The sequence below is a fragment of the Rhinolophus ferrumequinum genome, chromosome 7, assembly GCF_004115265.2.
Source record: "Rhinolophus ferrumequinum isolate MPI-CBG mRhiFer1 chromosome 7, mRhiFer1_v1.p, whole genome shotgun sequence".
Lineage (NCBI taxonomy): Eukaryota > Metazoa > Chordata > Mammalia > Chiroptera > Rhinolophidae > Rhinolophus > Rhinolophus ferrumequinum.
The window spans coordinates 92,620,778-92,648,313 of NC_046290.1; the positions used below are offsets into that span (position 1 = coordinate 92,620,778).

Sequence of the window (27,536 nt, forward strand, 5' to 3'; positions counted from 1 at the left end):
CAGGGGCCCTCAGTAACATGGGCAGCTACGCTTTTGCCTTGGGGGCAGTGGGGCCACAGCTCCAGACTGTGAACTGAGCACTGAGTCCTAGTCCTGGCCGGACCACTAGGCCCTGGGCCTGGCCTCACTGCACCTGTTGGCCTGTCGTGAAAGGAGGCTGTTGGCCCAGCTTGTGCATATGCTCATGGAGGCCTGCTCTGGGCTGTGCTCTGGTAACCTGGAGGTGAATTTCATTCTGTCCCTACTCTTTTGTCTGGTCAGCAGCGGTAGGTGGAAGGAAGACTCCAGAGCCTCTGACGTCCCTGATTTTCAGTGTGTGTACCCAGTGCCCCTCTGTCCTCCCACCAAACACGGCAGTTCCCACCCATTGCTTAACCTCATTGCAGCTGGATTTTTCAGTCATTCCCAGGGCTCAGCGTTGCCCAAGGAGAGCAAAGTCTCTGGAGTCAGCAAGGTTGAGTCAGGTCCGAGGAGGCCTTGCCCCAGGCCTGCCCGCTTGGCACTCACACAGCCCCCAGCCTGAGTTGCTGCACAAGGGGCCAGAGAATGGCATTTTGGCCCAAACATCTCTTACTTGCCCAGGATGTTGCAGCTATCGCTTGACTAGGAGCTGAGACTGAGACTTGCCACGTGTCCCACCATGAGATGACAGAGCCCATGGCACAAAGAGGCCCCTTCTCCAGCCCCACCTCACTGGGTGGCTCTGGGCGTCCTTAATGGCTCAGTGCCTCAGTTTCCTTATCCATATGATGAAGTACTCGGCCTTAATCATCTCTGGTCCTTCTCCAGCATTGACAGTATGTGATTTTGCATTTGGAATATTTATCTTCAGTTCTTGGGGATTACCAGACCAGCTTAGGGTGCCCGCTTAGCGTTCCTTCGCACCCCTCACTAGGCGAGACTCACAGCCTCAGGGGTATTTTTAGGTATTATTACAGCTCACATATCTGTGCTAGGCACTGGGCTAAGCACACTACAAAACCTATGAGGTAGGTAGTATACTGTTATCCCATTTTCCAGACAAGGAAACTGTGGCTTAGAGTAACGTACCCAAACCGCACAAGCATTGACTGGCTGAGCCAGGATTCATACCCAGGTTTCACTGCCTTTGTCAGTTCCCAAGTGCCCTTGAGAGGTGAGCCTCTCATCCCCACCTGGGGAGGCCAACTGGTAGAAGATGTTCCTGGTCTGGAAGCCTGGAGAGCCAAGAAAAGGCCTTTGCATGATAATGCTGATGGCCCAGGTGTGATTCTCCTGAACTGCCAATTAGGTCTGAGGATCGCTGTTTGCCAGGCGATGAAATAGTGTCCTAGAGATGTCATGTGACTTGCCTAGGACATGGAATGCTGGTTCTGAACCCACTGTTGAACCTAGTGATCTTACAGTAACTCAGGTCCACAGGGAAAGGAGCCACACACGACCCCCCACCCTTCCTTCCTCTTGCAGAGATCCACCTCCAGCTTGACTCTATCATCCTGGTCTTTTCCACCCTGGGCATCAGTCGCAGCTGTACGGCCATCTTGGCCTACCTCATGCACCACAATGAGCAGAGCTTGAAGGTATGCATTCCCTGGTCCAGGCTCGGACCAAAGCCTCCTCCAGGAGGGGGGGTCCGAGCTGCACCGGGGAGGGACAGGATCCCACACTGCCTTGGGGCCCTAATTTGGGGATGAGAAGGGGGAGGGTCAGGGAGAGGAGCTCCACGTCTAGGGCTTTACTCGGCACAGTGGTAAGGTCCTCACGGTCAGGGCTGGAGGCCTGAGGCTGGGCGTGTGGTGCAGGCCCAGGGACACAGGCTGGGCAAGGCTGCAGATGGCAGCACCTTCTGTGAGTCCCCACTGCCAACAGTCTATTCACCAGTGTCTGTTCATGGTTCTCCAAGGGAGGTACATCCTAGCTGCTGCTTGGAGTTATAGAATTGCCGTGCTGGCAGGGCTTCAGCAGGCACCCACTCCAACAATTCCTATACGCTTGAGGGGAGCAGGGCCCAGAGAGGAGAAGGAAGCAGGGACCCATCACAGCAAACCCTGTGGAAACTCAGGGCTCCTGACTCTCAGGGCAGGGCTTCCCCACTGCCCATTGCACCAGATGGCAGGCCCACCTTGAGGAGAGGGGACGGGAGAGCCTTGCCTGGCACAGCTTGTGCATAATTTCAGAGGGCTGCGTAGGACCTAACGGACTCCTGCGTTTGTCTAGGAGTGTGCTAGGAAGAAGGGAGGGGCCAAGGACAACCATGGTCAGGGCCCGTTGCCAGTGGTTTTGGATGTTGACCCAGTGTGCTCTTAGGGGGTGAAATTGCAGGCTGAAAAGAGTCTTGGATATCCAGTAATTCCATTTCTGGGCATATACCCAAAAGAAGTGAAAACAGGGACTCAGAGATATTTGTACACCCATGTTCTTTAACAGCATTATTCAAAATAGCCAAGAAGTAGAAGTAACCCAAGTGTCCACTGATAGATGAATGGATAAACAAAATGTGGTATGAACATACGATGTAATATTATTCCGCCTTAAAAAGGAATGAAATCCTGTCGCACGCTCCAATGTGGATGAACCTTGAGGACATTACGCTAAGTGAAATAAGCCACACACACAAGGACAGATACTGTATGATTCCACTTATATGAGGTACCTGGAGTAGTCATTCAGAGAGAGAGAAAGTAGAACGGGGGTTGCCAGAGGCTGAGGGGGAGACGGAAAGGGGGAGCTGAATACAGAGTTTTAGTTTGGGAAGAAGAAAGTGTTCTGGAGATGCATGAGGGTTGCACAACACAGTGAATGTACTCAACGCCATTGAGCTGTGCGTCTAAAAATGGTTAAAATGGTAAGTTTTATGTTATGTGTATTTCAGCACAATTTAAAAAAGAAGAGTCTGGAGAGAGAGGCCCAGATGTGTGCTCTCTCACCCCACCTAAATTAAAGTGAATCGTCAGGGCCCTCCCACCGGGTCACTGCCCGCTGTGGAGGGATGACGACACCGATAAATGTGGGAGGCAGCCTGTGCCATGCTCCTGTAGAGCTGCCTCTGCAGCTGCCTTCCCAGGAATGGGCTCTATCCTCAGAGGGGCCTCTTCTTCACTGCCTTTTTGAGCTGGTATGAAAAGGTGGGGAGCTGGCAGAAAGCAGGCTGAGCCCACCCGCCTGCAGAGAGTCGGGGTGCCAGGACCTGCACTCCCCTGGAGTTTGAATGGGGCCGGGCTGTGAATGTCACCAAGCCCGGCCCTGCTGTGGTCCCTGGTGTCCTCATTGCTCACAGGGAGGCGTGAGCACAAGAAGGTGTTTGGAACCCTCCAGCTCTGACACTTAGTGATGTGTCCTCGCCCTGACAAGCAAATCACAGTCCTCTCTCTGGCAACATCCAAAGCAAGAGTCAGAGTCACAGCCACTTCCAGAGTGGGCTGGGTGAGAGCAGAGAGAGGAGTCTCCTCCACCCACTCAGTTCCTCTAAGTAGCAAGGGCCAGGTCCCCATGGCGATGGGGCACATGCAGGCCCCCACACAGATATTCACTGGCTCCTGCACGGAGATACACAGCTCCAGCAGCGAGGGTCAGGGACACCTGGGCATGGTAATCCTGGTCAGTGGGACGCCAGGCACTTGGCCCCCTGAGGTCAAGGTCAGTCCCACTCTCAGGAGAACCTTGGCACACCCTTCTTGGACTAGCAATTATCCTCTCATCTGCAGAGAAGTCCTGTTGTTTGCGATGCCATCTAGATAACTCTTGGCCAAAAAGGCTGCGCAGCTCGTAGAGCTGCGGTCAGAGGCACTGCTGCTGTGACCTTCCTAGGTCCTCTCCAGACCTACTGAGTCCTGTGTGGTGTCAGCTTTTCCTGCTGCCTGGATAGCAAGGACCCTGGATTGCCCTGGGCTCAGCTCTGCTGCTGCCTGGGGTCCAGAGAGACATGTCTGCCTCCCATTGTCTGTGTGGTCCTGGGGGGTAGGTCCTCCTTGGTGCACTAGGGAAGCTGTCCCCTGGGTGTTGTCAGCTCAGCTGTGATAGAGCCCACAGGACTGGAAAGAAGAATGTGGGCCACTCTCAACATACTGATTCCTGGGCCTTATGGTCCCCACTCAGCAACTCTGGGTACCAAGGGTGAGGAGGAGCAGTAAGCTGGGAAGAATCTGGCATCCAGTCACCCCTGCCTGTCCTGGGCATCAAAGCACAGACACAGGTTGTGTAGGATCCCAGAGCCAGCAAGCCCTTAATAAGTCAATGTCATTGCCTTTCAACTGCTGGGAGTAGCTTTGTCCCTTAAAGATCATCAGAGAAAAACAAAAAGCCGACTCCTGAGGCATGGTAAAAGCTGACATTGGCAGAGTGCTTCCTGCTTTATGCGTAATGGAAACACAATGACCCCTGGCCTGTTGTTATCCCCATTTTATAGGAGGCATATGAGGCTGGCCCCACAGCTGTAAATGGCAGAGCTGGAATTCAAAGCCAGATGACCCAGCTGGAGAATCTGGGCTTTTCACAGGGCCCTAAGGTGGCAGGGAGAGCACTGGCCTGGCATCTGAAAAATGGGGCCATGGCTGGGTGCTGCTCCTCACCAAGAGTGACCTGGGCACGTCCCCTCACCTTTTTGTCCCCTGGTAGACAGAATAAGGGCCGTCCTTCCTGACTGCTGCATGTGTTGTGAGTCCCAGCAGATTCTTTGTGGGTTGGAAATGGGGTGTGTGGTTGGGTATGTGGGGCTATAGTTATGCTTGGTCCTCAAGAGCCTGTTCTGATCTGGCCAGACTTTACAACTGCATAGCTCTGTCCTGGCATCACTGTGTTTTATTTCTTTAAAAATTGTGGCAAAACAAATTAACATAAAATATATTTTAATATATTTTTAATATATTAAAATATATTTATACATATATTTACATATATATAAAATATATTGTCTTAAGCATTTTTAGGTGTACAGTTCAGTAGTGTTAAGTACATTCATGTTGTTGTTCCACCAATCTCCAGACCTTTTTTCATCTTCCCAAAGTGAAACTCAATACCCATCAAACAATAACTCCCCCATGTTGCACTCCGCCCCAGCGCCCAGCCCCGGCACCCACCATTCCACCTTGTCTCCATGAGTTTGACTATTCTAGGTACCTCATATAAATGGAATCATACAGTATTTGTCCTTTTGTGACTGGCTTATTTCACTTAGCATAATTTCCTCAGGATTCATCCCAGGTTGTATGTAGCACGTGTCAGAATTTCCTTCTTTTTTAAGACTGATTTCACCAATGAATTTGGGCCTGGTGCTTTCTGTTTTGGAAGACTTTTTATTGATTTAATTTCTTTAATAGATATCAGCCTATTCAGATTGTGTGATCTTGCATGAGTTTTGGGAAATTGTGTCTTTCAAGGAACAGGTCCATTTCATCTAGACTATATGTGGGCATAGAGTTGTTCATCGTATCCCTTTATTATCATTTTAATGTCCATGGGGTCTATGGTGATGTCCCCTTTTTCATTTCTGATATTAGTGATTTGGATTTTCTTTCTTCTTGGTAGCCTGGTTAGAGGCCTGTTAGAGGCTTACTGATTTTATTAATCTTTTTCAAAGGACCAGCTTTTGATTTCATTGATTTTCTCTACTGATTTCCTGTTTTCAATTTCATGATTCCTGCTCTCATTTGTATTGTTTCTTTTTGTTTTCTGCTTACTTTGTATTTAATTTACTCTTTTATTTGTAGTTTACTAAGAAGGAGGAAGCTTAGATGACTGATTTAGTTGAACACTCAACTTGGTGAATGTTCCATGTGAGCTTGAGAAGAATGTGTGTTCTGCTGTTGTTGGGTGAAGTGTTCTATTATGTCAGTTAGATCCAGTTGATCTAACTAATGATATTGTTGTATCCAACTATGTCCTTACTTATTTTCTGCCTGCTGGATCTGTCCATGAAGTCTCCCACTGCAATAGTGGATTCATCTATTTTTCCCTGTATCTCTATAAGTTTTTGCCTCGCATACGAGTATATTGATGCTCTGCTAGATGCATACGATTGCAGGTATAAGCCACATTTTATTTATCCATTCATTGTTGATAGACACTTGGGTTATTCCACTTTTTATTTATCGCGAACAATACAATTCCATTGTATGTACAGTTGACCCTTGAACAACACGGATTTGAACCCCACGCATAAGTGGACCTGTGCAGTTCAAACCTGTGTTGTGCCAGTGTCAAGTGTAATTTTGACCTGTGGTTGGGAATCAATTTATGCAGAGGGTTGACTTAAGTTATATGTGAGTTTTCAACTGCATGTGGGTTGGAGCCCCTAACCCTTGCATTGTTAAATGGTCAACTGTGTATATGACATTTTGTTTACCACTCATCTGTTGATGCACTCTTGGGTTGCTTCCACATTTGGCTACTGTGAATAATGCTGGTATGAACATGCAAATATCTCTGAGATCTTGCTCTCAATTCTTTTGGTTATATACCCAGAAATAGAATTGCTGGGTCATATAGTAATTCTATTTTTAATTTTTTGAGGAATCTTCATATTGTTTCCTACAGTGGCTGTACCATCTTATATTCTACCAACAGTACATAAGGGTTCTGATTTCTCCACATCCTCACCAACACTTGTTTTCTGTGTTTTTTTTTTATAGGAGTCATCTTAGTGGGTGTGAGATGGTATCTCACTGTTGTTTCGATTTGCATTTTCCTAATGATTAATGATATTGGTCATCTTCCCGTGTGCTTATTGGACATTTGTGTATCTTTGAAAAAATGCATCTTCAAGTCCTTTGCCCATTTTTTAACTGGGTTGTTTGTTTTGTTGTTGTTGAGCTTTAGGAGTTCCTTATATTCTTCATAGTAACACCTGGATATATATCTGGATATAAAGCAGATGTATAACTTGCAAATGTTTTCTCCCATTTTGTAGCTTGCCTTTTCACTCTGTCGATTGTGTCTTTTGATCCACAAAAGTTTTTAATTTTGATGTAGTCCAATTTATCTATTTTTTCTTTTATCACCTGTGCTTTTAGTGTCATATATAAGAGATAATTACCAAATTCAATGTCATGAAGCTTTTCCTTCTATATGTTTTCTTTTAAGGGTTTCATACTTTTAGCTCTTTTATTTAGGTCTTCAGCCGTTTTGAGTTAATTTTTGTACATAGTGTAATGTAAGGATCCAACTTCATTCTTTTCCATGTGGATATCCAGTATTCGCAACACCTTTTGTTGAACTGGCTGTCCTTTCTCTGTTACATGGTTTTGGCATTCTCACTGAAATCATTTGACCATATATGTGAAGGTTTATTTCTGGACTGTCTGTTCTATTCCATTGGTCTCTGTTTTTATGACAGGACCACACTGTTTTGATTATCATAGTTTTATAACTTTGAAGGTTTGAAAGCAAGAAGTGTGAGGCCTCCAACTTTGTTTTTCTTTTTTCATGATTGTTTTGTCTATTCAGATGTCTTTTGAGATTTCATATGAATTATAGGATATATTTTTCTATTTCTGCAAAAAATGCTGTTGGGGTTTTGATAGAGATTGCATTAAATCTATAGATTCTTTTGGATAGTATTAACAACATTAAGTCTTCTAATCCATGTAAATGGCATGTCTTCATTTATTTATGTCTTCTTTAATTTCTTTCAGCAACATATTGTAGTTTAGAGGGGGTACAAGTTTTTCATCTCCTTGTTTAAGTTTATTCCTAAGTATTTTATTCTTTTTGATGCTATTGTAAATGAAATTGTTTTTTTAATTTCCTTTTCAGATTGTTCATTGTTAGTATATAGTATATTGCTAAATTCATTTATTAGTTCTAACACTATTTATAGTGTAATCTTTAAGGTTTTCTACATATAAGAACATGTCATCTGCAAAAAAACCCTGATAATTTTACTTCTTCCTGTCCAATTTGGATGCCTTTTATTTATTTTTGCTTTTTGTTTTCCCAATTGCTCTGGCTAGGACTTCCAGCACAATGTTAAATGGAAGTGGTGAAAGCAGGCATCCTTGCCTTGTTCCTGATCAAAGAAAGGAAAAGCTTTCAGACTTTTACCATTGAGTATGATGTAATCTGTGGACTTTTCATATGTGACCTTTATTATTTTGAGGTAGTTTCCTTCTATTCCTAGTTTGTTGAGGCACTTCTTTTGCCTTTTTCTTTTTTCCTCTGTCCTCGATCCACCTGAGACTAGCTTGTCACCTTCCTGCATTTTAGGGTGGATGCCTGAAAGAAGGCAGTTTCGATCTTCCTTCTTCAGAGAATTTGTCCATAGTTTTCTTCCTCTTTCCAGTAATGTATTTACTCACAACATAAACCTTTGTTGAGGCAGCACCATGTGCCAGTCATGGGCATGGTGCTTTCCTGCCCACAGGAAGTTTCACATATGTTGTCTCAACCTTCACAGAAGCTATCTGAAATAAGAGAAGTTACTGTCTCCATATTAAGAAGGAGAGGTGCAGAGGGGCTTCAAGGCAGAGCCAGCTCCTGTGATTCCTTTGCCCTAATGTATTAAACCGCGCTTTTTCTGTGTCCAGCCCTTAAGCCATGTTGCTGGCCCCTGGGCAAATGCCTCCCTTCCCTCCTGAGCTGGCTCTGATCTAAGTGGAAAGGGCCCAGATCCAATCCTGAAATCCGTTTTCTCTCCTTGCATTAACAGAGGTCCTGGGCCTACGTCAAGAAGTGCAAAAACAACATGCGTCCAAATCGGGGCTTTGTCGCCCAGCTGCTGGAGTGGGAAAAGATTGTCCTCGGAGACTTTATCACAGACATCTCGGATTCACTCTACTGATCTCTGTGGCCCAGCTATGGGTCCTGAAAAACCTTGCTTGAGAACTTCTTATGGGCAGTGGGCCAGGCTATGTAACCAGGTTGGTGTGGAAACGGTCTCCGCTACCTGGAGCCTCTTGTCAGCCTCTTCTATTGGTTCTTCCCAGGGGCCTTGTTCACGCCACACAGCAGGTGCACTCTGCTCAGACTTAGTAAGCACCCCCTTTCCTGGATCACCCCCACTGCACTCCTGAGGCTGCCTCTGAAAGAGCATCTGGCTGCCAGAGCAGCTGCCCCACACCCACCCCCCATGACTTGGACCCTTCGAAGGCTGCCTGGGGGGAGCTCCAGGGGTTCCTGCTTTCTGTGTTGGTTCACAGGGGGTGTCACAATACCCACCTGTGGGCGGAGATTCCCCTACACCTAGAGGTGCCAGGCCCAGGCCCCGGGTTTCACAGCTCTGAGAGTCTCCTGGCATACGGCACACCTTTGCCTCAACCCCAGCCCCAGCATTCCCCATCTCTCCACTGGTTTATCACTTGCACAGATTTCCTTTCTGTGCTTCCACTCATTTCTGCCTGGTTGTGTTTACCAGGAAGAGATTCCTGCCCCTTCCATTGCCCACACCCACGTGTCTAGAAATTCCTCACGTCTTAAAGGGAGTTTTCTTCAGAATGTGCTTTGGAGCTCTAGTAGTGCCCTCGGAGCCATGAGAGGGCACAGACAAGGAGACTGATGGGGCTTTTGGGATGTCCTTCCATGTTCATTCAGCAAATATTCCTGGGCCACCTGGGCAGGGCTCGGGACATAGAGACGAACACCGTTTTACCTCCTAGGACTCTTGCAGAGGGTTGGAGGTCTCCCCTACCCCAAACGGAAGCCCAAACCCTCCAGGAGTGGGGTTTTGCCAGAGGAGTAAGGACTTTTCAGGCAACGCAGGCTTTAGTCAGGATCTGAGCTGGAACAGAGCCTGGGATGGCTGCAGAGCGATGGCTCTGTCGGTTACGGATATCCTGATAGGCAGGGCAGAGCCGTTGGCAAGTTTTCAGGAGGGACATGGTGGAGATTAGCCTCGTATTTTAGGAAGGGCAGTCTGGTAGCTGTGTGAAGGCACAGTAGCAATGAGCTAAAGGCAGGGAGACCTTAAGGAGGCCACTGTAAATATGGAGAGGAAGTTTGGAATCCCCTCCCTGCTGAGGCGCAGCTTCCCAAGGATGAAAGAGTTCGAGGCAAGTGTCACCTCCCTGGGCCTTGGCTTACTCCCAGCATGACGGTCCAGGCCACTGCAGGCTGCATCACGCGGTTGGCACGACTCGTGGAGCCCTGCGAGGCTCCGCTGCCGCCCCAGCCCTCGTCCAAGCCAGGAGTCGCTGGAGAGCGGGGCTGGGTGCACTTGGCCCCGCCCAGGCCACGCCCCGGACTTGGATTGGGTCGGGTAGAGGCGGGGCCAGCGCGTTCGCTGCTCCAGGACCTTTTCCTATTGGTGGTCGCGGCGGCGCGAGCCCGGAAGCGGACCGGGGCGAAGGCGGTGGAGGCTGAGGCGCCTCCGGCCAGCCTGGGTTGCGGCGGCGTCCTCGACCCTCGGCTCGTCTGGCGCGGGGCCGGGCAACCATGCACCCCACGCCCCTGGGCCCGCTGGGCGACTGCCTGCGGGACTGGGAGGAGCTGCAGCAGGACTTCCAGAGCATCCAGGTGAGCGCCAATGTGGGTGCCCACTAGTCCCGAGCCACGTCTCTTTGGCTCGGGGTCAAGGGTCGGGCAGGCTCGTGTCAGGCACCGGGGAGCTCGAGTCAGGGATCGGAGACCCTGGTGTCGCTCCCGAGGGACCCTCCTCTCGGCCTCACTTGAGTGTCCGACGGAGGCACCCTTCGCGCGAGCGGCCGCCACGATCCCGGCGGTACCCCACTGTGCCCGGCGGACTTCGGGCCTCCGGCGATAGCCTTGGAAAGAGGCCCCGACCCCGACCCCGTCTTTTTCAGGGGTGTGGCCACTTGAATCAGAGCCGGCCGGGCCCAGTCTTGGGTCAGTCACTCGGCACACATGCCCCGGGCGCCGGCTGGGCCGGAGCCCGGAGCCGGGCCATCCCGCTGTCGGGGCTGAGTGCCGAGTGGCAGCCGGGAAGCAGCCGGGCCTGGGCTGGGGGAACTGGTGTTTAGGTGAAGTCCCCGGCCTGTAGGGGGACGGTGCCGATCCAGGGTGAAGGACAGCGCCCGCGAAGACAGGCCCGTGTGGCTGCTGCAGAGAGTGAGGGGAGAAGTGGGTGGGCCATACCCTGCAGGAACCTTGTGGGCCTGGCCGGCTGGAGCCTCTCTTAGACCAGTGGGAAGCCGCAGGGAGAACTGACTGGATCTGGCTTGTAGGGGCTACTGTGCTGTTCCGAGGGGAGGCCAGGGAGGAAGAGGCTGCTGGCCTCCTTTGGACCGGGGAGGCGGCGGCTGGGGATGGGCAGAGGAGTCGAGGGGGCGTGGCAGCCCCGCGGGGTATGACAAACAGACCCCGACAGGGCAGAGCTCTGGCCAGCTGGGCTGGGCGCTGGATCAGGCCTTTGCCCCTCCTGGACTGGTTTCAGCCCCTTCCTGTCTGCAGGGAAGCCTAGCCGCCCCCTGGCCCAGCGAAGCCTGCTGCTATTAGTGCTTCTCCCTAGAGTCCTGAACAGAGCAGACCTAGTCCCGGAGCCTGACCGCCTCAGACCCTGTCCTCACATTGTCCTTTGCCCTGTCTTCAGGCTGCCGCTTCTCAAGACTTCACCCACCAGGGCAAAGTGCTCTGGGAAGCCTCGCACCAATGGTGCTGGGGGAGGGTAGGGCACTGGCCTTATAGCAGGAGGTCCAAGGGCTGAAGCCTGATGACCTTTAACCTGGGGGGGAAGATGCTGGGAGTGCCAGAGCCGAAGCCTTCCTGGACAACCCCAATTCCCCTGCTCTTGCAGGCTGGATGGACAGGATCTGAGAGTGCAGGGGCGGCTTTAGGCAGCCTGCTTGGTCCAGAAGGGGGACCTGTGGGCCTAGAATCCAGACTTGGCATGGGATAGAAAGGGGTGGGAACAACTAGTAGATGAGCTGAGAGCGAAAAAAAATCCTTCAGGTAACTAGCCTGTTTCTGGGAGAGGGGTGCTGTGGGGGCTTCTGGGCTTTCAGGAAAACCCCATTTCCTTGCCTGCCTTGGGGAGAGAGCAGCCTTAAGGAGGTCCCTGGGATGGCACAGCTGGCTGCCTCCTTTCCTGCTGAGACCCTCCGAAGTAGCTCTAGGGGAGTGTGTGCTCTGCCCCCTGCCCAGCAGGCTCTGGCTAACGGCCCCCCCAACCAGCCTGACCTTTCTCTTCAACCCGATCCCCAGGAGACCCACCGGCTGTACCGTCTGAAGCTAGAGGAGCTTACCAAGCTGCAGAACAATTGTACCAGCTCCATCACTCGGCAGAAGAAGCAGCTTCAGGAGCTGACACTCATCCTGAAGAAGTTAGGAGCCCCGCACCCTCCCTCAGCCTCTGTCTGGGGTTGGGTGTCTGACCTGGTGGGGTGGAGGGCTGGTGCTGACTCCCTGGAATGGCTGCTCCCCTTTCTGGGCCACGTGAACCCTCCTGCCCCACAAGTGTCAGTGTGATACCTGGGGCCTCCTGCTCTGACTCTGGCTTCTGTGGTCCCACCTGCAGATGCAAATCCTCCCTTCCAGTGGGGGCCGAGGAGACTGCACAGGAGCTGGAGAACCAGATGAAGGAGCGCCAAGGCCTCTTCTTCGATATGGAGGCCTATTTGCCCAAGAAGAATGGGTGAGACCCCTTCCCCAAATTCAGTTCACAGTTATTCTTGGGAGAAGAGCTTGAAGTACACTCTTCCTCTGCGTGATCATTTGGTCAGCAGATGTTCTTTGGGCCCACTCCGGGCTGAGCAGTCAGACTGCCCAGTCCTACCTCGGGGGAGACAGCTGAGTGACAGTGACAGCTTACCAGGATGGGTGCTTTGTGGTGGAAGTACAAGGAATGGGGGAGCAAGGGAGACCCCTGACCCAACCCACCTGGAGTAGGTGAGGCCCCAGCCGAGTCATAAAGGATACAGGATTGAGCCAGGAAGGCAATAACCGCAGGGAAGTGGAAAGCTCGCCTCAGGCCCAGTCGCGTGGGAAGAGTGACAGGTCAAGTACGAACGTCTGCCGTCAGGGAGGACGGGCAGGGACGGTGCAGAACCTTGGGCCGAGTGAAAAAAAATCCATCAGAGATGGCAGGCAGCCAGACAGCTGGGAGAGAGTGTGTTCCAGAAGGCAAGAGAAGGAGTGGCCAGCAGCCTCAGATCAGATGGCGGGGGAGGGGGTCAGATGCCGTAATGAAGGGGAACTGCTTCCTGGAAGTCAGGGTGACCTTGGCGAGAACCACTTCACAGGACGGTGTGGGTGGAAGTTGATATTGGGGATGACAAAGGAGCTGAGGAGACAGCCAAGTTTAGGTCACACTTCAGAAGCTTGGCTGTGAGTGGAAGGAGAAACTATTATAGTACCTAGAACTTTGCGTGAGGGCTGAGGGGCAGCTTTTGTTTGGGTGTCTGTGTAACTTTGTACGTAGGACAGACTTGAGCGTATCTGCTTGCTGAGAGGTGGGGCCCCAGAGGGGAGATCCTCAGAAAAAGGGCACTAAGTAATGGAAGGAAACCCCAGGTAGAAGGGAAGGGCTGGGCATGGGTCCCCGTGGTTTGGGATGGGAGGGGGCGCGGAGACGAGTGTGACCAGGCAGGCGGGGGGGCGGGGGGGGTGGCGATGTCAGCTGCCAGGAAGGAGACAGGACGAAGGGTTTGGAAGAGAGGGTTGGTTGAGGCCACTGCTGGGATGGGAGAGGGAGCCGGTGGTGGCGCTGAGCAGCCGGGCAGCCTCGTCCAAGTCCCCACTCTGCCCCTTAATCTCTGTGCAGCCTTGGGCAAGGTCCTTAACCACTCTGAGCCCGTCCACGTGGCTTGAGTGTGAACAAGAGCCCACGTAGAGGTGCAGCTGCTTAGTACACAGCTATGACTCTGGGCACCTCTTAAAGTTTCCTTGGCAGAAAAGGACGAGATGAGCTTAGCTGGTGGGTGTGTGGCAGTGCCAGGAGCTGGGAGTTATGGGTTGCCAGGAAAGTGGTTGACATGTGAGAGAGGGCTTGGGGACTTAGCTGGCTCAGGAAAGGGGAGCAGAGTCAGCAGGGCCTGGGGGCCTCAGTGAAGGGGTGGGTCCATGTGGTGACATGGGCTGGGCGGCTTGGCACTTGGGGGTCAGAATATCACGAGCATTGTGAGGAAGCCATTCTGGGTTGGGAAGAGGTCCTGGGGTGGTGGTGGGTGTAGGTTGCTGCAGTGGATTGGGGCGCAGGCTCGGAAGTAGCCAGGACTGTAGGGTAGGTGACAGATGGCGATCACGCACGTAGCCGGTAAGCCTAGTGCCCAGGCCACAGGGGTGATGTGAGATGTGGGCGGGGCTTCCATGGCGGGAGAGCTAGGTGCTCTGGGGGCTCTGAGGTGGCAGAGGTGGGTGACAACGAGGGAGGGAGGGGATGTTGGTTTTCCCTGGGGCAGGATTTGGGAGCAGGCGGGAAAAAGGCGGGGCCTCAGTGTTCCCCACGGAGCTTACCTGCAGCCTCCCGAGGTCAGAGCCCGTGGCCAAGGCCATGGGAAGGCCGGGTGGGGGCGGTGACCCAGACACTGGCCTGGCCCACTTGGGGGCTCTGTGCCCTTTGCCCTTTGGCTTCCCTCTCGGTCGTGGCCTCTCCTCACCCGGTCTCCCCCTCCCCTAGGTTGTACCTGAGCCTGGTTCTGGGCAACGTCAACGTGACACTCCTGAGCAAGCAGGCTAAGTAATTGGTTGTGGGCTGGGTCTCAGCTCTGCTCTCCACCCTCCGGTCCCTTTCCACTCTGTCCCAGCTGCCTTGGCTGAGCCTGGGGGTTCAGCGGCTGCTCCCCCATGCTGGCCCATGCCATGCATGGAAGTGTGTCCAGAGTAGGCACCCCCTCCTCTGGCGGAGGTGGGGTGGGTCCCGCCAGCATCTCAGCCTGTGCCTCGGGTGTGTGCCCACCCCAGGTTTGCCTACAAAGACGAGTACGAGAAGTTCAAGCTCTACCTCACCATCATCCTCATCCTCATCTCCTTCACCTGCCGCTTCCTCCTCAACTCCAGGTGGGTGTCCTGCTGCTCAGGGGCCAGACCCCGCGCCCTCCCTAGGCTCTACTGCCAACGCTGTGTCCCCCTCCGCAGGGTGACAGACGCCGCCTTCAACTTTCTGCTGGTCTGGTACTACTGCACCCTGACCATCCGGGAGAGTATCCTCATCAACAACGGCTCGCGGTGCGCAAGGGAAAGGGCCATGGTCAGGGCCAGGGCCAGGGCAAGGGCAAGGGCAAGGGCAAGGGCAAGGGCCAGGGCCAGGGCCTGGGCCAGCTCCTGGGGCGGGCAGGGGGCCGTGGCCCGCTGGAAGCAGGAATGGGGCTGCGGTGCTGGTTTCCTTTCACCTCAGCCCACTTCCTAGCCCCGAGCACCAGTCCTGGGGGCTGAGGGGACAGGAGTGATGGCCGCTTCCTGACACAGGATCAAAGGCTGGTGGGTTTTCCATCATTACGTGTCTACGTTCCTGTCGGGAGTCATGCTGACATGGTGAGTGGCCGAGCTTGGCTTCAGGGCCTCGGTGCGGGGAGCGGAGGCAGGGACAGTCGGCACCCCCAAGCTCCCCACCCCCTCCCTCTGCTTTATGCCTTAGGCCCGACGGCCTCATGTACCAGAAGTTCCGGAACCAATTCCTGTCCTTCTCCATGTACCAGAGTAAGTATCTCAGAGGTCCCTGCGCAGCTCAGGACTTGCCCACGGGCAGGGGTGGGGAAAGGACTGGGGGCCCCAGCTGAGTCCTGAGGCCCCCCGCACCCCCAGGCTTTGTGCAGTTCCTCCAGTATTACTACCAGAGCGGCTGTCTGTACCGGCTGCGGGCGCTGGGTGAAAGGCATACCATGGACCTCACTGTGGGTGAGTCGGGCGTGGCCCCCGCTGTGGATCCTGGCGGGGAGCTGGGAAGGGAAAGTCCTTTCCCCTAGAGCTGGTCTGAGTGGCGGTGTCCTTTTGTCCCTGGTTATTTTGGGCCCTGCCCCTTCTCCCTGCAGAGGGCTTCCAGTCCTGGATGTGGCGGGGCCTCACCTTCCTGCTGCCCTTTCTTTTCTTTGGACATGTAAGTTCTATCTGTGTCCCCGTCTGTCTGGCTGTCCAGCCCATTCTGGCTCAACCAGGGACTGTGTTCTAATGGAAACCCTCCTCCCTCCCAGTTCTGGCAGCTTTTTAACGCACTGACGTTGTTCAGCCTGGCCCGGGACCCCGAGTGCAAGGAGTGGCAGGTGAGCTGGAGACCCTGGGAAGGACGTGGGGAGGGCCGGTGTCTGGCCTCTGGCCTCAACCTGATTCCTCCCCCAGGTGCTCATGTGCGGCCTCCCTTTCCTCATCCTCTTCCTTGGCAATTTCTTCACCACCCTACGAGTCGTGCACCAGAAATTCCACAGTCAGCGACGCAGGAGCAAGAAAGAATGAGACTGGGCCTTCCCCTGCCATCAGCCTGGAAGGGGCTTCTGTATCCAATGTGTTGTTTGAGGGGGTGCATGCTCCCCTCATCCAGGAGGGTCTCTTCTGCTCTCCCTTGGTTTTGTGGGCTCTGTGGGCCCCGAAGGCTATGCTGGAGAAGAAGACCTGGACCTGTGTCCCAGCCTGCAGGGATCTGGGGCCAGTGGCCTCAATAAAGGAAGGGAGGCAGAGAAGTGGCTCGGTGTGTATTGTCCTGAGGGCAAGTGGCTCTCTGTGCCACCACTGCACGGGCTCATGGGACTCCTGAGCTGTTGGTCTCTCTGGGGTTTGAGTTAGTAGACCCAGGTAGAGGCCCCAGACCTGTGCAAGGAATATCATCAGGCAAATACAGAAAACAGAACTTTATTCCAAGGAGCAGAAGTTAAAATTATTTACACTCATTGAAAATCACGTGGAGGGGCCAAGCTCCTGCTCAGCTGAGAAAAGCCCCTTCTGTACAGCCACTGGGGCCTGAGGTGTTCACAAAGTGTGGGCCCGGTCACCCTTGGCTATGTGCCCTGTGGCCAGGGGCTCTGGAGGGCACATCTTGGACCTAGAGCAGTCTTTTTCACTGGGCCTGCCTCCTATGACGGCCCAGCAGAACCCACCCAGGAGACAAGCAGAAGGGGGAGGGAAGTGATTACATGGGGAAGCAAGTCTGTAGGACACGAGGGCAGCTCCTAGCTCCACACATCCAGGGAGTAGCGGCCCTTGGTCATCAGCTTCTTGATGTAGTCCACGGCCTGGGCGTGCTCCATGGACCCCAGCTCGGCCACAATGTCGTAAAAGGTGTTCTGCACGTCCTTCGCCATGTTCCGAGCATCCCTGGGGGGAGAAAGGAGGTGGCACTGGGGGCCGGGCAAGGGCCCCCCCACGATCAGGCAGGGCCTCAGCCCTTTCTTCTGCCCTCACTTACCCGCAGACATAGATGTGGGCACCCCCCTCGTGGATCAGCTTCCACAGGTGCTCCTTGTCCCGTTTCAGTAAGTGCTGGACGTAGACCTGAGGGCAGAGGGTGGTGTCTGTGAGGCCAGCCCCACAGCCCGCCCCGCCCCCCGCCAGCCCCGCCTGTCCCCCACTCACCTTGTGGGGCTGCTCCCGGGAGAAGGCCACGTTGAGCTGGGTGAGGGCGCCCTCCTTGTGGAACTGGGCCAGCTCCTCGCGGTATAGGTAGTCCTCGTCAGAGCGGCGGCAGCCATAGTACAGCAGCGTCTCCCCCACTTCCTTGCCTGGGGGGTGGGCCGGTAAGTGTGGAACCCGCCTGGACGCTGGCCCTGCCCCCAGCGCGGCCCATACACTCACCCTGCTGCTGCAGCCAGGCGCGCTCCTGGATGAAGCCTATGAAGGGGGCGACCCCAGTGCCAGGGCCCACCATGATGACAGGCGTGGTGGCCTTGAAGGGCAAGCGGAACTGGGACTTTCGAACAAACATGGGCACCAGAGCCCGGCGGCCATTCTCCCCAGCGGGCTCCTTGGCCCGCAGCCAGCTGGTGGCCACACCCTTATTGATGCGGCCAGACTTGGTTTCATACTCCACAGCCACGGCACAGATGTGCACGGAGTTGGGGTGGACCTGGGGGCGGGGGGCAGGAGTGAGTGCAGCAGCTGTGCCGAGGCCCCCTCCCCTGTCACCCAGGCTGCCTTGGCACTGGGTCCCTGCTCAGGGTCTCTCCATACCCTTTGTGCTGCCCAAACAGCTTCCCTGACTGGCTCTTGGCACCGGGGCTGTGAGCTGTGTGCAGTCTTACAGCCCGGCCTACTAGCTACACTGCCCGGGGACTCGAGCGACATCCCGCCCAGGCGATGCTTCCTGCCGGCGGGCCGGCCTGCCTACCTTGGAAGACGAAGCGATGGAGTAGTACCGGGCCTGCAGCCGAGGCAGCAGCTCACACAGGTGGTCGATGGGGGGCCGCAGGGACGGGTAGTCCTGCAGGATGGCCAGGATGTGCCTGCGAGCTTCCACCACCCAGCTCAGGTATAGCTCCTGGGGAGGACAGGACGCAGGGTGACACGCGTGAGGGGACGCGGTGAGCTGAAGCTCAGCCCAAGCCGCGTGGAGAGTGGCTGGGTGAGGGTGGCCTGGGGGTGCAGCCCAGGGCAGAGGGGGCAGCAGTCTGGGAGCGGGGGGGGCGGCGGGGGGCGGGCACACCTTGCCCTCCCCAGAGGAGGAAGCCATCTTGCGCAGCTGTTCCTGCTCCGAGGGCTCGGAGGCGAACTGGGCCAGCTCGTAGAGCACATTGGTGCGCGGCGGGTTGGTGATGTCCAGGTAGTAGGTGAGGGCCGTGCGGTAGGAGGTGGGACAGGGGAATGGGTGCTTCTTGTTGGACTCTTCTGCAGGGAGACAGAAGGCAGGATTTGGGTGAGTGGGGGGCCACGGGAGGGGACGGGAAGCCGCAGGCTGCTCTGCAGGAAGCAGGCAGCCCAGCTGGCACCGGAAGCAAGGCCAGATCTTTGTGCTGCTTCCCTGACCCTGGGGAAGAGCCTCAGGCTTTCAGCCAGCCTTAAGCTTCAGGCCGCACACGTCGTGCTCGTCAGAAGCGGGACCTTGCTGCGGAAGGCCTGGCATTCACTGTCCCCACTCCAGCAAAGTCTCAGTCCCTGCAGGGGCCCTTTGCTTGCCTAGAGCAGCTCAGAGGGCTGGGCCTGGTCTACCATCGGGACCCAAGGCTCAGGACCGTGAGATGCCAACACGGGGGCTTTGACCGTGATGCACGGCCACCTCCAGATCGGTGTTTACGCTTGGACACACGGCTGAGCTGTTGGGGCAGCATCCTGTCCACTCCAGGTGCAGCCATGGCACAGGCCTCCGTGCCAGGCCTTGCTGCAGCCGTCTATTGCCACCAGTCACCAAGCCAGCTTTACTGACCTCCTCCCCCAGTCAGGTGAGAGCAGCCCCCAGCCTGGGAGCAGCCGAGAAGGGGCTCCACCTCTTAGAGGCGAGACTGCAGGGCTGTTTATGCCTGTGCACAGATGAGTTGCTGCAGAACCACCCACAAGGCCGAGGGCCTGGCCCAGGGTGGGCTCAGCACTTAGGGGTTTGGGTCTAATTCCTGGAGGCGTTTGACCTTAGTATGATCTACAAGTCATACATGTATAGCTTGATGGATTTTCACAAACTGAACATCCTGTGTATTCAGCACCCAGATCAAAAAGGAGGGTATTCCCAGCACCCCAGCGACCTCTGTGCCGAGCTCAGAAGCAGGGCTCAGGCCTTGCACTACGGGGGTGGGGCTGGGGGTGGGAGTGAGCACATCTTTTCTAAAGCTGCACATCCGTCTGCCTTGGGGAGTTCTGAGCCTCTGCACCTCTCAGCCGCTCTTGGCAGTGAAGGGCCCCCTGCAGGGATTCAGAGTCTCCTGAGGGGAGTGAGCTCCATAGCCTCCCTCAGCAAGTTCCTGTCTCTGGTGGTACAAGGGACATGCCCCACAGAACGACAGACCCAATGGCCTGTCCCCCTGTTGCTGGCACAACGAACTCTGATATAAATCAGCCCCCTTTCATGCTGTTCCTAAGGGCTGACTCAAGCTGGTGAGAAGGAGCGGCCAGGCTAGGAGACAGGACGAGTGGGCAGCACCCGGGGCAGCTGGTACCACGGCCTTGGGAAAACCCTGTGCCTTATTTAGTGCCTCCTGCACTCAGCACCCTGAATGAACCCCCAAGACTGTTAGGGATGCTGACTTTGATCCCAAAGTTCACAGGTGCGAAGATGCAGCCCCTGGAGCAGGAAGAGGGCGGCCCCAGGCCTCCAGTGATCAGCTGTGGTGGATCCGAGCCTGGGGACCAGGGACCTGGCTTGCAGTCCCCTCTTCCCCACGGGACATGGGGTCTGGGCAGGCAGCAGGGCCAGCTGCCTCCAGGCAGCCCTCCCTCCCTCAAGGGACTAAGCCAGTGTGGGGAATGGAGGGAACCCCAAGGCAGAGGGCCAGACCCCACGGCTACTTTTGACCCCCCACCCCTGAGTTTCCTCCAAAACCCATAACCGTGGCATCTTGGGTATAAGGGTCCTTTCAGGCACCAGGGCTCCAGGCCTAAGCAGCTCAACCTACAGGCCTTGCCAAGGGGCCCACTCCTGCCAGCTGCCTCAGGCCCAGGCAGACAGGGAGGGTGGCCTTGATTCCAGGACTCACCATCCAGATTGTTCAGGGACATGACAACATCCAGGTCGGCACCCAGGATCTCGCCAAGCTGGTTGACCAGGGCAGAATCATTGGCCGGGTAAACGGCCACATGGTCACCGGATTCATACCTGGGGGGGATGTGAGGCTCAGGAGGAGGGTGGAAGGCGGCTCTGTCCCCAGATTAGAAGGCCCCGAGTGAAGGTGTGGGGAAGCGGGTGGCGGCAGCTCGTACCTGATTTTGGAATCTGAGATGTCTAATTCCAGGTGCATGAGGTGTCGCTCAGTTCCCTGGTTCAGCTTCCGGTTGATGGTGACAACAGCCAAGAATGGATTCTTGGCATCAAAGGGGCTGGGAGGGGAAGAGAGCAGCTCAGTGATTGGCTAGGTCTTCAATCTGAATCTCCCTGCCCCCAAGGGACCCTTCTGGTTTCACAAAACACAGGGAACCTCAGAGCCGGCCTCCAAGGGCTAGGAGGAAACCTCATGTATGGAAAGGGCTCCCCCAGCCCAATCCCAGGCAATGCTCCTGACAACCCCACAAAGTGGGCAGAGCTAGGTTATCAGTGTCTCCATTTACAGATGTGGAAAGTGAGGCTGGCCCCTAAGAACCTGGGAGACTTTCCACATTCTGTACCCATTGGTGAGCTAACAGCAAAGGAGGACTGTCCTTGAAGATGCCCCTGAGACAGAAGAGGCCTGGGTCCCCGAGTGACTGCATGGAGCAGAGGTCTCTCCCCCACTTGCCCTGGACGGCAACACGAACAGGAGATGAACTTTTACGCTCTAAAGTCACTGAAATGTTGGCCTTCCTGTTAGAGTAGGACTCCAGCATGACTGACTAAAGCAGGGCTGCTGGATCTTGGATCTGGGAGTAAAAGGAGGACTTTTCTGAGTGGTTCCAGCAGAAGTCAGCAGTGCCCAGCGGTTAGGCTAATCAGGGGCCCAAGAGAGGAACACTACGTTTTTGGACAAAAAGTCCAAATATTAGGGCAGAATTTAAGGAAGAGTGTCCTTCTGCCAAAGTCCAACATAGACTCAAAACTGAAATTCCTATGTCCTGGTCCAGGAACTGCTATGCACCCCCCACCCCAGCATATTCACAGCAAAACTTCCGAGCTTTTAAGTACAAGCTGAGCAAGTGCCAGTCTCTCAGAGGTTGTGCCCTGGACGAGGGACCTCTGGGTGGGGAGGGGTCCTGTGGGCCCTGAGCACCGAGCAGCTTCCCGTCTCTGCTCTGGGCTTCATGTACTCCTGTGCAGTGGAGATGAAAACGTGGGTGCCCCCACCTACACCCACTCCTGGACAAGGGTGGAGATAAGGACGCCCCACGGGATGGGGTCTGCGGGACACGCAGGACTACCAGCTGTTTGCTGCCCCCAGGGACCTGAGACAGGTGCACAGGCGCCACAGGGCCTGGTCCCCAACCATGGCCTCCACTCACGGTTTCTGGTTCTGGTAGCTCTTCAGGCGGCCCATCTCCCCCTCGTACACCTTGGCCATGTCTATGTCTGTGTGGACCACAAGCTCATACTGGCGAATGCTGAAAAGGAGAGACAGAGGGTGAGGCTGGGGGCTGGCAGGGGAGGAGGGGGGCGGGTGGCTGAGTTAGGGAGTGAAACTATCAGGAGACAGTGCAGGAGGGTCCAGATAGGCCGTATGAGGTGGGAGGGAGCCAGCGCAGCTGGGGAAGGGGTGGGGCAGCCGGGGGTTCAGAATACTTCCAGGTGGTTCTGTGAGAAGGTAAGGAAAGCCTGTCATTTCAGACAAAGCCCAACACCTTAGCCTGGGACCTGGCACCCTCCTGCATCTGACCGAGCTTCCGCCAGCCTGCCTCTCCCTCTCTCCCACCACCACCCCACCAGGCCAGGTCTCCCATTCTCAGGAGGAACTCGCCCAGGGCCCACAGACCATTCTGGGCACACACTCACCTGGATTCCTCTCCAGTGGCTTCCACCCCAAAGTGCTCACACACAGCAGGCCAGAACTGCTCTCGCCATGTGATAAAGTCCTCCTCTAGGCTGGGGAGAGGAGGTAATGAGGCAGGCCCCAGGCCACACAATTGTGGTGATGAGACCCTGCAGTGGGCTGGCTTCCCAACCACCTGGGTGTCGGATGGCACTGCCGGGCCCTCTTCTTCTCAGCAGCCCCCAGAACTGGAGGACTCATTGCATGCTGCCTGCCCAGTGATGTAACCCAAGGTATCAGGAAGTGTCTAGATGTCTGCACTACCACGGACAAGCCAGGAGGATGAAGCAACGCAAAGAAGGCTCGCTCACTAGGGGTTGGGGGGTGGGGGGTGGGACTGTCTTCCTCTGTGTGTCACGGCGTTTCAGCAGACACTGTGATTTGCACACCCCTCACGTGCCACAGCCACCCCTAACCCCGAGCGCGTCTGACACCTGACAGCTGGAGGGGGCCTCGCGCGCAGGCTGGGTCTGGGGCACTCACTTCCCATCATCGTCGCCCATCCCCAGCTCAAAGATCCGCTGGGCACCGAGCTGCTCCAGGCGCTTGTCCACATACTTGCCCATGGCATTGAAGTGCTCATAGGTCTTGTTCCCGAGGCCAAACACCTGTGTGACACGGGTGGGTCTGAGGCCTGGCCAGCGGTAGGTTTCCAGGCAGTGCTGGCCAAGCCACTGGGCAGCACTGTGAGGTGGGACACCTTTGGCCCCTGGAGGTGGCTTTGTTTCGGTGACTGACAGCCCGGAGCCCCCCTCCACAGCCAGGCTCTAAACCTCAACCCTGGGCGGCCAGCAGGGGCATGTCAACCTCCCATCCGGCTCTCCTCGCCCAGCCAAATCTTGGTCATCCTGCCACCCCTTTCTTGCCTTTAGTCTCCAGCAACAACTGCCCCCTGGAGCCAAGTGGGGCTGGGCACGTGGAAGGAGAAGCTCTCTTAGTGCTGGGGCCCCAGGCGGAAGAGGGGGTCGCCCTATAAACAGCCTGACCCGGGCTCCCTGCCACGAGCTCCCTACCGGGCCCCCTGTCCTGACACCTTGGCCTGCCCTGGCTGATCACGAGGAGGTGAGACCTGGAGGATTTCCTTTTGGACATGGGGGTCTGGACGCCCAGGGGAAGCGCCACAGGCTGCCACCTAGGAGCCCGCAGGGAGCCAGTGGAGAAAAGGTGGGGGGACTCACCGCATACTTGACTCCAGAGAGGTCCACATCTGTCTCCTGCAGCCAGTCGTAGAAGTCCTGAGCATTGTCAGTGGGGTCCCCCTCGCCGTAGGTGGCCATGCAGAACACCGCCAAGGAGTTCTCTATCTCTGACAGGCTGCCCAGGTCGGCCTGGAGACAGAAGGGCAGGGCCCGGGCCCAGCGACCATGACTCGGTCTGCTCAGTGCCCCAGGTCTGTACGTGATGGGGTGCAGACAAGCAAGTCCAGGGTTCAAGCGCAAGGGGGTGCATTTACAGAGGAAAGGGTGTGGACAGGTACAGACCGGCTGGGTTCCGTGCTACCAGTTGGCACTCAGAACATGGTTCCCTGTGCACTGGCCCTGGGCCACCAGGGGTGAACGTCATTGTCCCACAAGGTCCCTGGAGCACACAGGACCTAGGCTCTCACTGATTCCTAGGCTCACCAACTCAAAACCCAGGTCTGGAGACAGACAGGTGGTGCTGCCCGTCCCTAAGACAGAGGCGGGGGGTGAGGGTGGGGCGGTTGGGTTTGGGAGATGGAGTCCACGCGCAGGAAGCAGCTGGTGTTCAGGAGACAGTGGTTCTGAGAGAAAGAACATCTGTTGTGTTGTTGGAGCTGCAGGAGCAGCGAGGCGACGATGCGATGACCCATTAGGGGGACGCAGGAAGGCAGCTCCCGGGAAGCTTCTTCCCAGGGCCAGATGCTCCCTGCCAGCCTTGTCCCCGCTGGGACCTAAGGATCAGCTCCCGCTTCCTTGCCCACTGCCTCCACCTGGGGCAGGTGGCCTGGCTGACATTAGTTCCCCTGGCCCAGAAACCGCTGGAAGTTTCTTGCAAACTGGAGAACGCAAGCACGTGAGGGGAAGAACAGGACAAAGGAGCCAATCCAGGAGGAGAATGAGCACGCAGAGCCTCCCCCACGCCCTCAGACAGCCTGGTGCTAGTGAGGCCGGAAGTAGGGACTGAACCCTGCATGGTCCCGCAGTGGCCCAAAGGAGTGACAGGCGGAGGCAGCGGGGAAGGATCCCGCAGCCCCAAAGCCTTTCCCAGTTCTCAGGTTCTCCTGCCCCAACCCAAGCTGCACTCTTCCCTCAGGCTCCGTCCCCGCTCCTCTGCCCTGGCCCAGACACAGGACTTTACGGCCTCATTTCAAAGCCCAGCAGAAGGGTTCCCAGAGATGGCCGTCCAATGTCCAACGCCCTCATTCCTCATCTGTGAGGAAGGGGCTGTCCCAGGGTCACACAGGCAGTCAGGGCAGAGGAGGATCAGAGCACTTCCCGACTCCTCAATCCAGCTCCCCTGCCACTGTGGTTTGGGTGGGGGTGTGGGGGAAAGATGGGAAACAGGTCCTCTCCTCACCTGCTGAGACCCTTTCATTATGAAAGCCACACCCAATATGTTCTGTTAGCACCCACCCAGCACTTGTAAAGCGCACAGCACGCAGAACATGGACGGCTGGGCATGAGCAGTGCTGGGAGCTCACAAGTGCACACCTGGGCCAGGTGTTCTTCATGTCCTTAAAACCAGGGCCACCTGGCTGCCAGTACAAACGACAGGAGACACCCATTCCTGTCTGTCTCTTTGACTAACTCAGCCCATGAAGCATCTCCATGATCCAGGGACAGCTTCCGTAATGGGAGGAAGGGCCAGAGCGTGGGGACAGCTCACCAAGTCGTACTCCTCGGGGTCTGCTGACATGCCCCGCATCCCGTAGCGGTGGGCATCCTTGGACAAGCGGTTAGCAAACTCCTCGGCGGTCCCCGTCTGGGAGCCATAGAACACGATGATATTCCGGCCCTAGGGAAGGCCAGACACGCAGGGTCAGTGGGGAGCTAAGAGCCACAGGCTTCACCGGGGACTCCAGGTGACCACAGGGCAGGCCACGCAGGTGGGGCACCTCAAGGGCAGCCTCTTTCCTTCCTGCCACAGGTCCTCTCTAGGTCACTCCGGGTTAGCATCTTACTGCCACAGCTCCTGTGGTGTGGATGGGGGCTCAGGCTACCCAGCTGACTCTAGGCATCAGTGTAATCTTACACATGCAGCTACTCAAGGTCACACTTCGGACAGATTTTAAAATGACATATGAAAAAATACAACATAGTGCACTCAGTAAAAAAAGGTGACCAAACAGTATGTATAGTGTAATCCAATTTTGTTATATACACGCATCCATATATATGTGTCTGTATATGTTTTGTATAGTATATACATGCATACACAAAAGAAAAAGACAGGCAAGAAATACACCAAGAGTCTCTAATGGGGAATTATGGGCGAGTTTTTCTGGATGATATAAAAGTAATACTTATTTTAAAAAATCTACACAATAGGAAAAGGAACCATATGGACTGGCTCACGGCTCTTCATCCCGTCCCCCCCACCCCCCCACTGTGCCTCTGCAGCAACTACTGAAAAGCCCCAACCCTGTTTCCTGGTCTTCCTGCTAGGGCTGCAGCAAATTAGGTCTGGCAACTGGATGTGCTTTGCAAGATCTGGAAGGTGGAAGTGAGGCACAGGCCACCTTCCGGTTATGCAGACACGAGATTTCTCTGCAGTGGTACCCAGGGCCCTAGGTTTCGGATTTTTGCACCTATGTAGCCCAGTACCTAGGTTTTGGGTTTCTGCACCCAGCCCTAACTGATATGTGTACAAAGGACAAAATAAAACACGGATTACAATTGGTTTAAAGTGTTCTCATACCTTTTACATTTCCTGAATTTTCTACAAATCATTTAAAAATGTATTATAAAATAATCACTACAAAAACTACTTCATAAAGGAGAAAATGCTTATGATATCAGGCAAACGGACCCAAACAGGATACAAAATAGTAGCTAAATATTTACGGTAGGATCAAAATATGTAAAGTACCTAGAACTCAACCGTATGAGAAATCCATGAGAAGCTACCGAGTGATAAAGGACCCAACCCAAAGGAAAGCACGCTGATTTTGGAGAGGAAAACTCAACATGCACGATGGCAGTTCTACCTGTATCAATACAGAAACGGAACATGATCCTGAATAAATTCTAAGAGCTCTTTTTTCCTCAACAAAGTGACCCTAAAAGTCCTGTGGAAAAATAAATATAACTTCATCCAGAGGGACATTATTTGGCAACAAAAGGAATAAAGTGCTGACACGCGCTACAACATGGATGAACCTTGAAGACATGATGCTGAGTGAAAGGTGCCAACACAAAAGGTCACATGTTGTCCGATGCCATTTGTAACTAGCAATGCTCCAGACACATAAAGGAGATTAAGCGGTCAGGGCTGAGGGAGGCGGACGAGGCAATGGGGGTGACTTAGCGGGTATGGGTTTTCTTTTTTGGGGTGACGGAAATGTTCTAAAATTGACTGTGGTGATTGATGGTTTGCACAACTCTGTGAATGTACTAAAAAACACTAAAGTGTACACTTTAAATGGGTGGACTGCATGGAATGTGAATTGTATCTCAATAAAAACCATTACCCAAAATAAATAAATACATATGAAATAGCCAAGAAAACTGAAAAAGTGATGGGATGGCGTGAGGCAGTGCCTAGCATGACCAGATATTAAAACAATCATTAAAACAGTGCGATACTGCACCCACACAGACTGCTAAATCAAAGTACTACAATAGGAAGATAAGAAAATAGACCCCAAAGAACTGATGATGGGAATTATGTGTATGATAAAATCAGTGGGGGAATAGATGGCCTCTGTTACATGGAACTCAGCTGTGTAAAAAAAGCAGCGCTGAGTACCTTACATCATATGCCAGGATAAACTCCCAACAGACTGAATTTTAAATATGAAAAATGAAACTGTAAAAGTACTAGAAGAAAACATGAGAGAATTTCCTCTATCTCTTCAGAGTGGGGAAGGACTTTCAAATGATGACTCAAAGTCCAGAAGTCATAGAAAGAAGAATAAAGTGGACTGTGTAACTTTTACATGGCAAAACAAATAAGCACACATGATAAGCCAAGTCAAATCAAGCAATAACTGGG

At 54.4% G+C, this 27,536-nt stretch overlaps 3 protein-coding genes across 10 annotated transcripts in view; 2 read left to right on the forward strand and 1 right to left on the reverse strand.

Annotated features, from left to right (window-relative positions):
• Positions 1-9,543, forward strand: part of STYXL1 (serine/threonine/tyrosine interacting like 1) — a 55,507-nt gene extending 45,964 nt beyond the window's left edge. For all 5 annotated transcript variants that reach the window (XM_033110346.1, XM_033110347.1, XM_033110348.1 and 2 more), the window contains exons 8-9: positions 1,447-1,559; positions 8,621-9,543. In XM_033110346.1, the coding sequence (XP_032966237.1) occupies positions 1,447-1,559; positions 8,621-8,752 (245 nt within the window). In that variant the 3' untranslated portion in view covers positions 8,753-9,543. The remainder of the gene's footprint in view (positions 1-1,446; positions 1,560-8,620) is intronic.
• A 666-nt stretch (positions 9,544-10,209) lies between these two features.
• TMEM120A (transmembrane protein 120A) lies at positions 10,210-16,558 on the forward strand. Of its 2 annotated transcripts, none has more exons than XM_033110056.1 (12): positions 10,210-10,422; positions 12,067-12,185; positions 12,380-12,496; positions 14,480-14,539; positions 14,764-14,859; positions 14,938-15,027; positions 15,268-15,333; positions 15,437-15,498; positions 15,604-15,696; positions 15,831-15,895; positions 15,990-16,059; positions 16,198-16,558. In XM_033110056.1, exons 1-12 carry the CDS (start codon positions 10,342-10,344, stop codon positions 16,452-16,454), a joined length of 1,176 nt encoding a protein of 391 aa, XP_032965947.1. In that variant the 5' UTR covers positions 10,210-10,341; the 3' UTR covers positions 16,455-16,558. The 2 variants fall into 2 exon arrangements, with proteins under 2 accessions (XP_032965947.1, XP_032965946.1); XM_033110055.1 differs by having other exon boundaries at positions 10,214-10,422; positions 15,990-16,058; positions 16,135-16,533.
• Positions 16,559-16,625: 67 nt separating this feature from the next.
• Positions 16,626-27,536, reverse strand: part of LOC117024666 (NADPH--cytochrome P450 reductase) — a 62,762-nt gene continuing 51,851 nt past the window's right edge. For all 3 annotated transcript variants that reach the window (XM_033110054.1, XM_033110052.1, XM_033110053.1), the window contains exons 4-16: positions 25,209-25,337; positions 23,540-23,689; positions 22,845-22,969; positions 22,325-22,414; positions 21,838-21,936; positions 20,629-20,745; positions 20,406-20,524; positions 18,428-18,609; positions 18,113-18,262; positions 17,581-17,851; positions 17,362-17,507; positions 17,195-17,280; positions 16,626-17,103 (exon numbers count right to left, since the gene is read on the reverse strand). In XM_033110054.1, the coding sequence (XP_032965945.1) occupies positions 16,959-17,103; positions 17,195-17,280; positions 17,362-17,507; positions 17,581-17,851; positions 18,113-18,262; positions 18,428-18,609; positions 20,406-20,524; positions 20,629-20,745; positions 21,838-21,936; positions 22,325-22,414; positions 22,845-22,969; positions 23,540-23,689; positions 25,209-25,337 (1,809 nt within the window). In that variant the 3' untranslated portion in view covers positions 16,626-16,958. The remainder of the gene's footprint in view (positions 17,104-17,194; positions 17,281-17,361; positions 17,508-17,580; positions 17,852-18,112; positions 18,263-18,427; positions 18,610-20,405; positions 20,525-20,628; positions 20,746-21,837; positions 21,937-22,324; positions 22,415-22,844; positions 22,970-23,539; positions 23,690-25,208; positions 25,338-27,536) is intronic.

Bases quoted from the DNA above. Each gene is read 5' to 3' on its own strand.
- TMEM120A (XM_033110056.1), top strand. From the start codon at position 10,342: ATGCACCCCACGCCCCTGGGCCCGCTGGGCGACTGCCTGCGGGACTGG. The intron at 15,028-15,267 runs GTGCGCAAGGGA...TTCCTGACACAG, and splicing joins CTCATCAACAACGGCTCGCG to GATCAAAGGCTGGTGGGTTT. The intron at 15,499-15,603 runs GTAAGTATCTCA...CCGCACCCCCAG, and splicing joins GTCCTTCTCCATGTACCAGA to GCTTTGTGCAGTTCCTCCAG.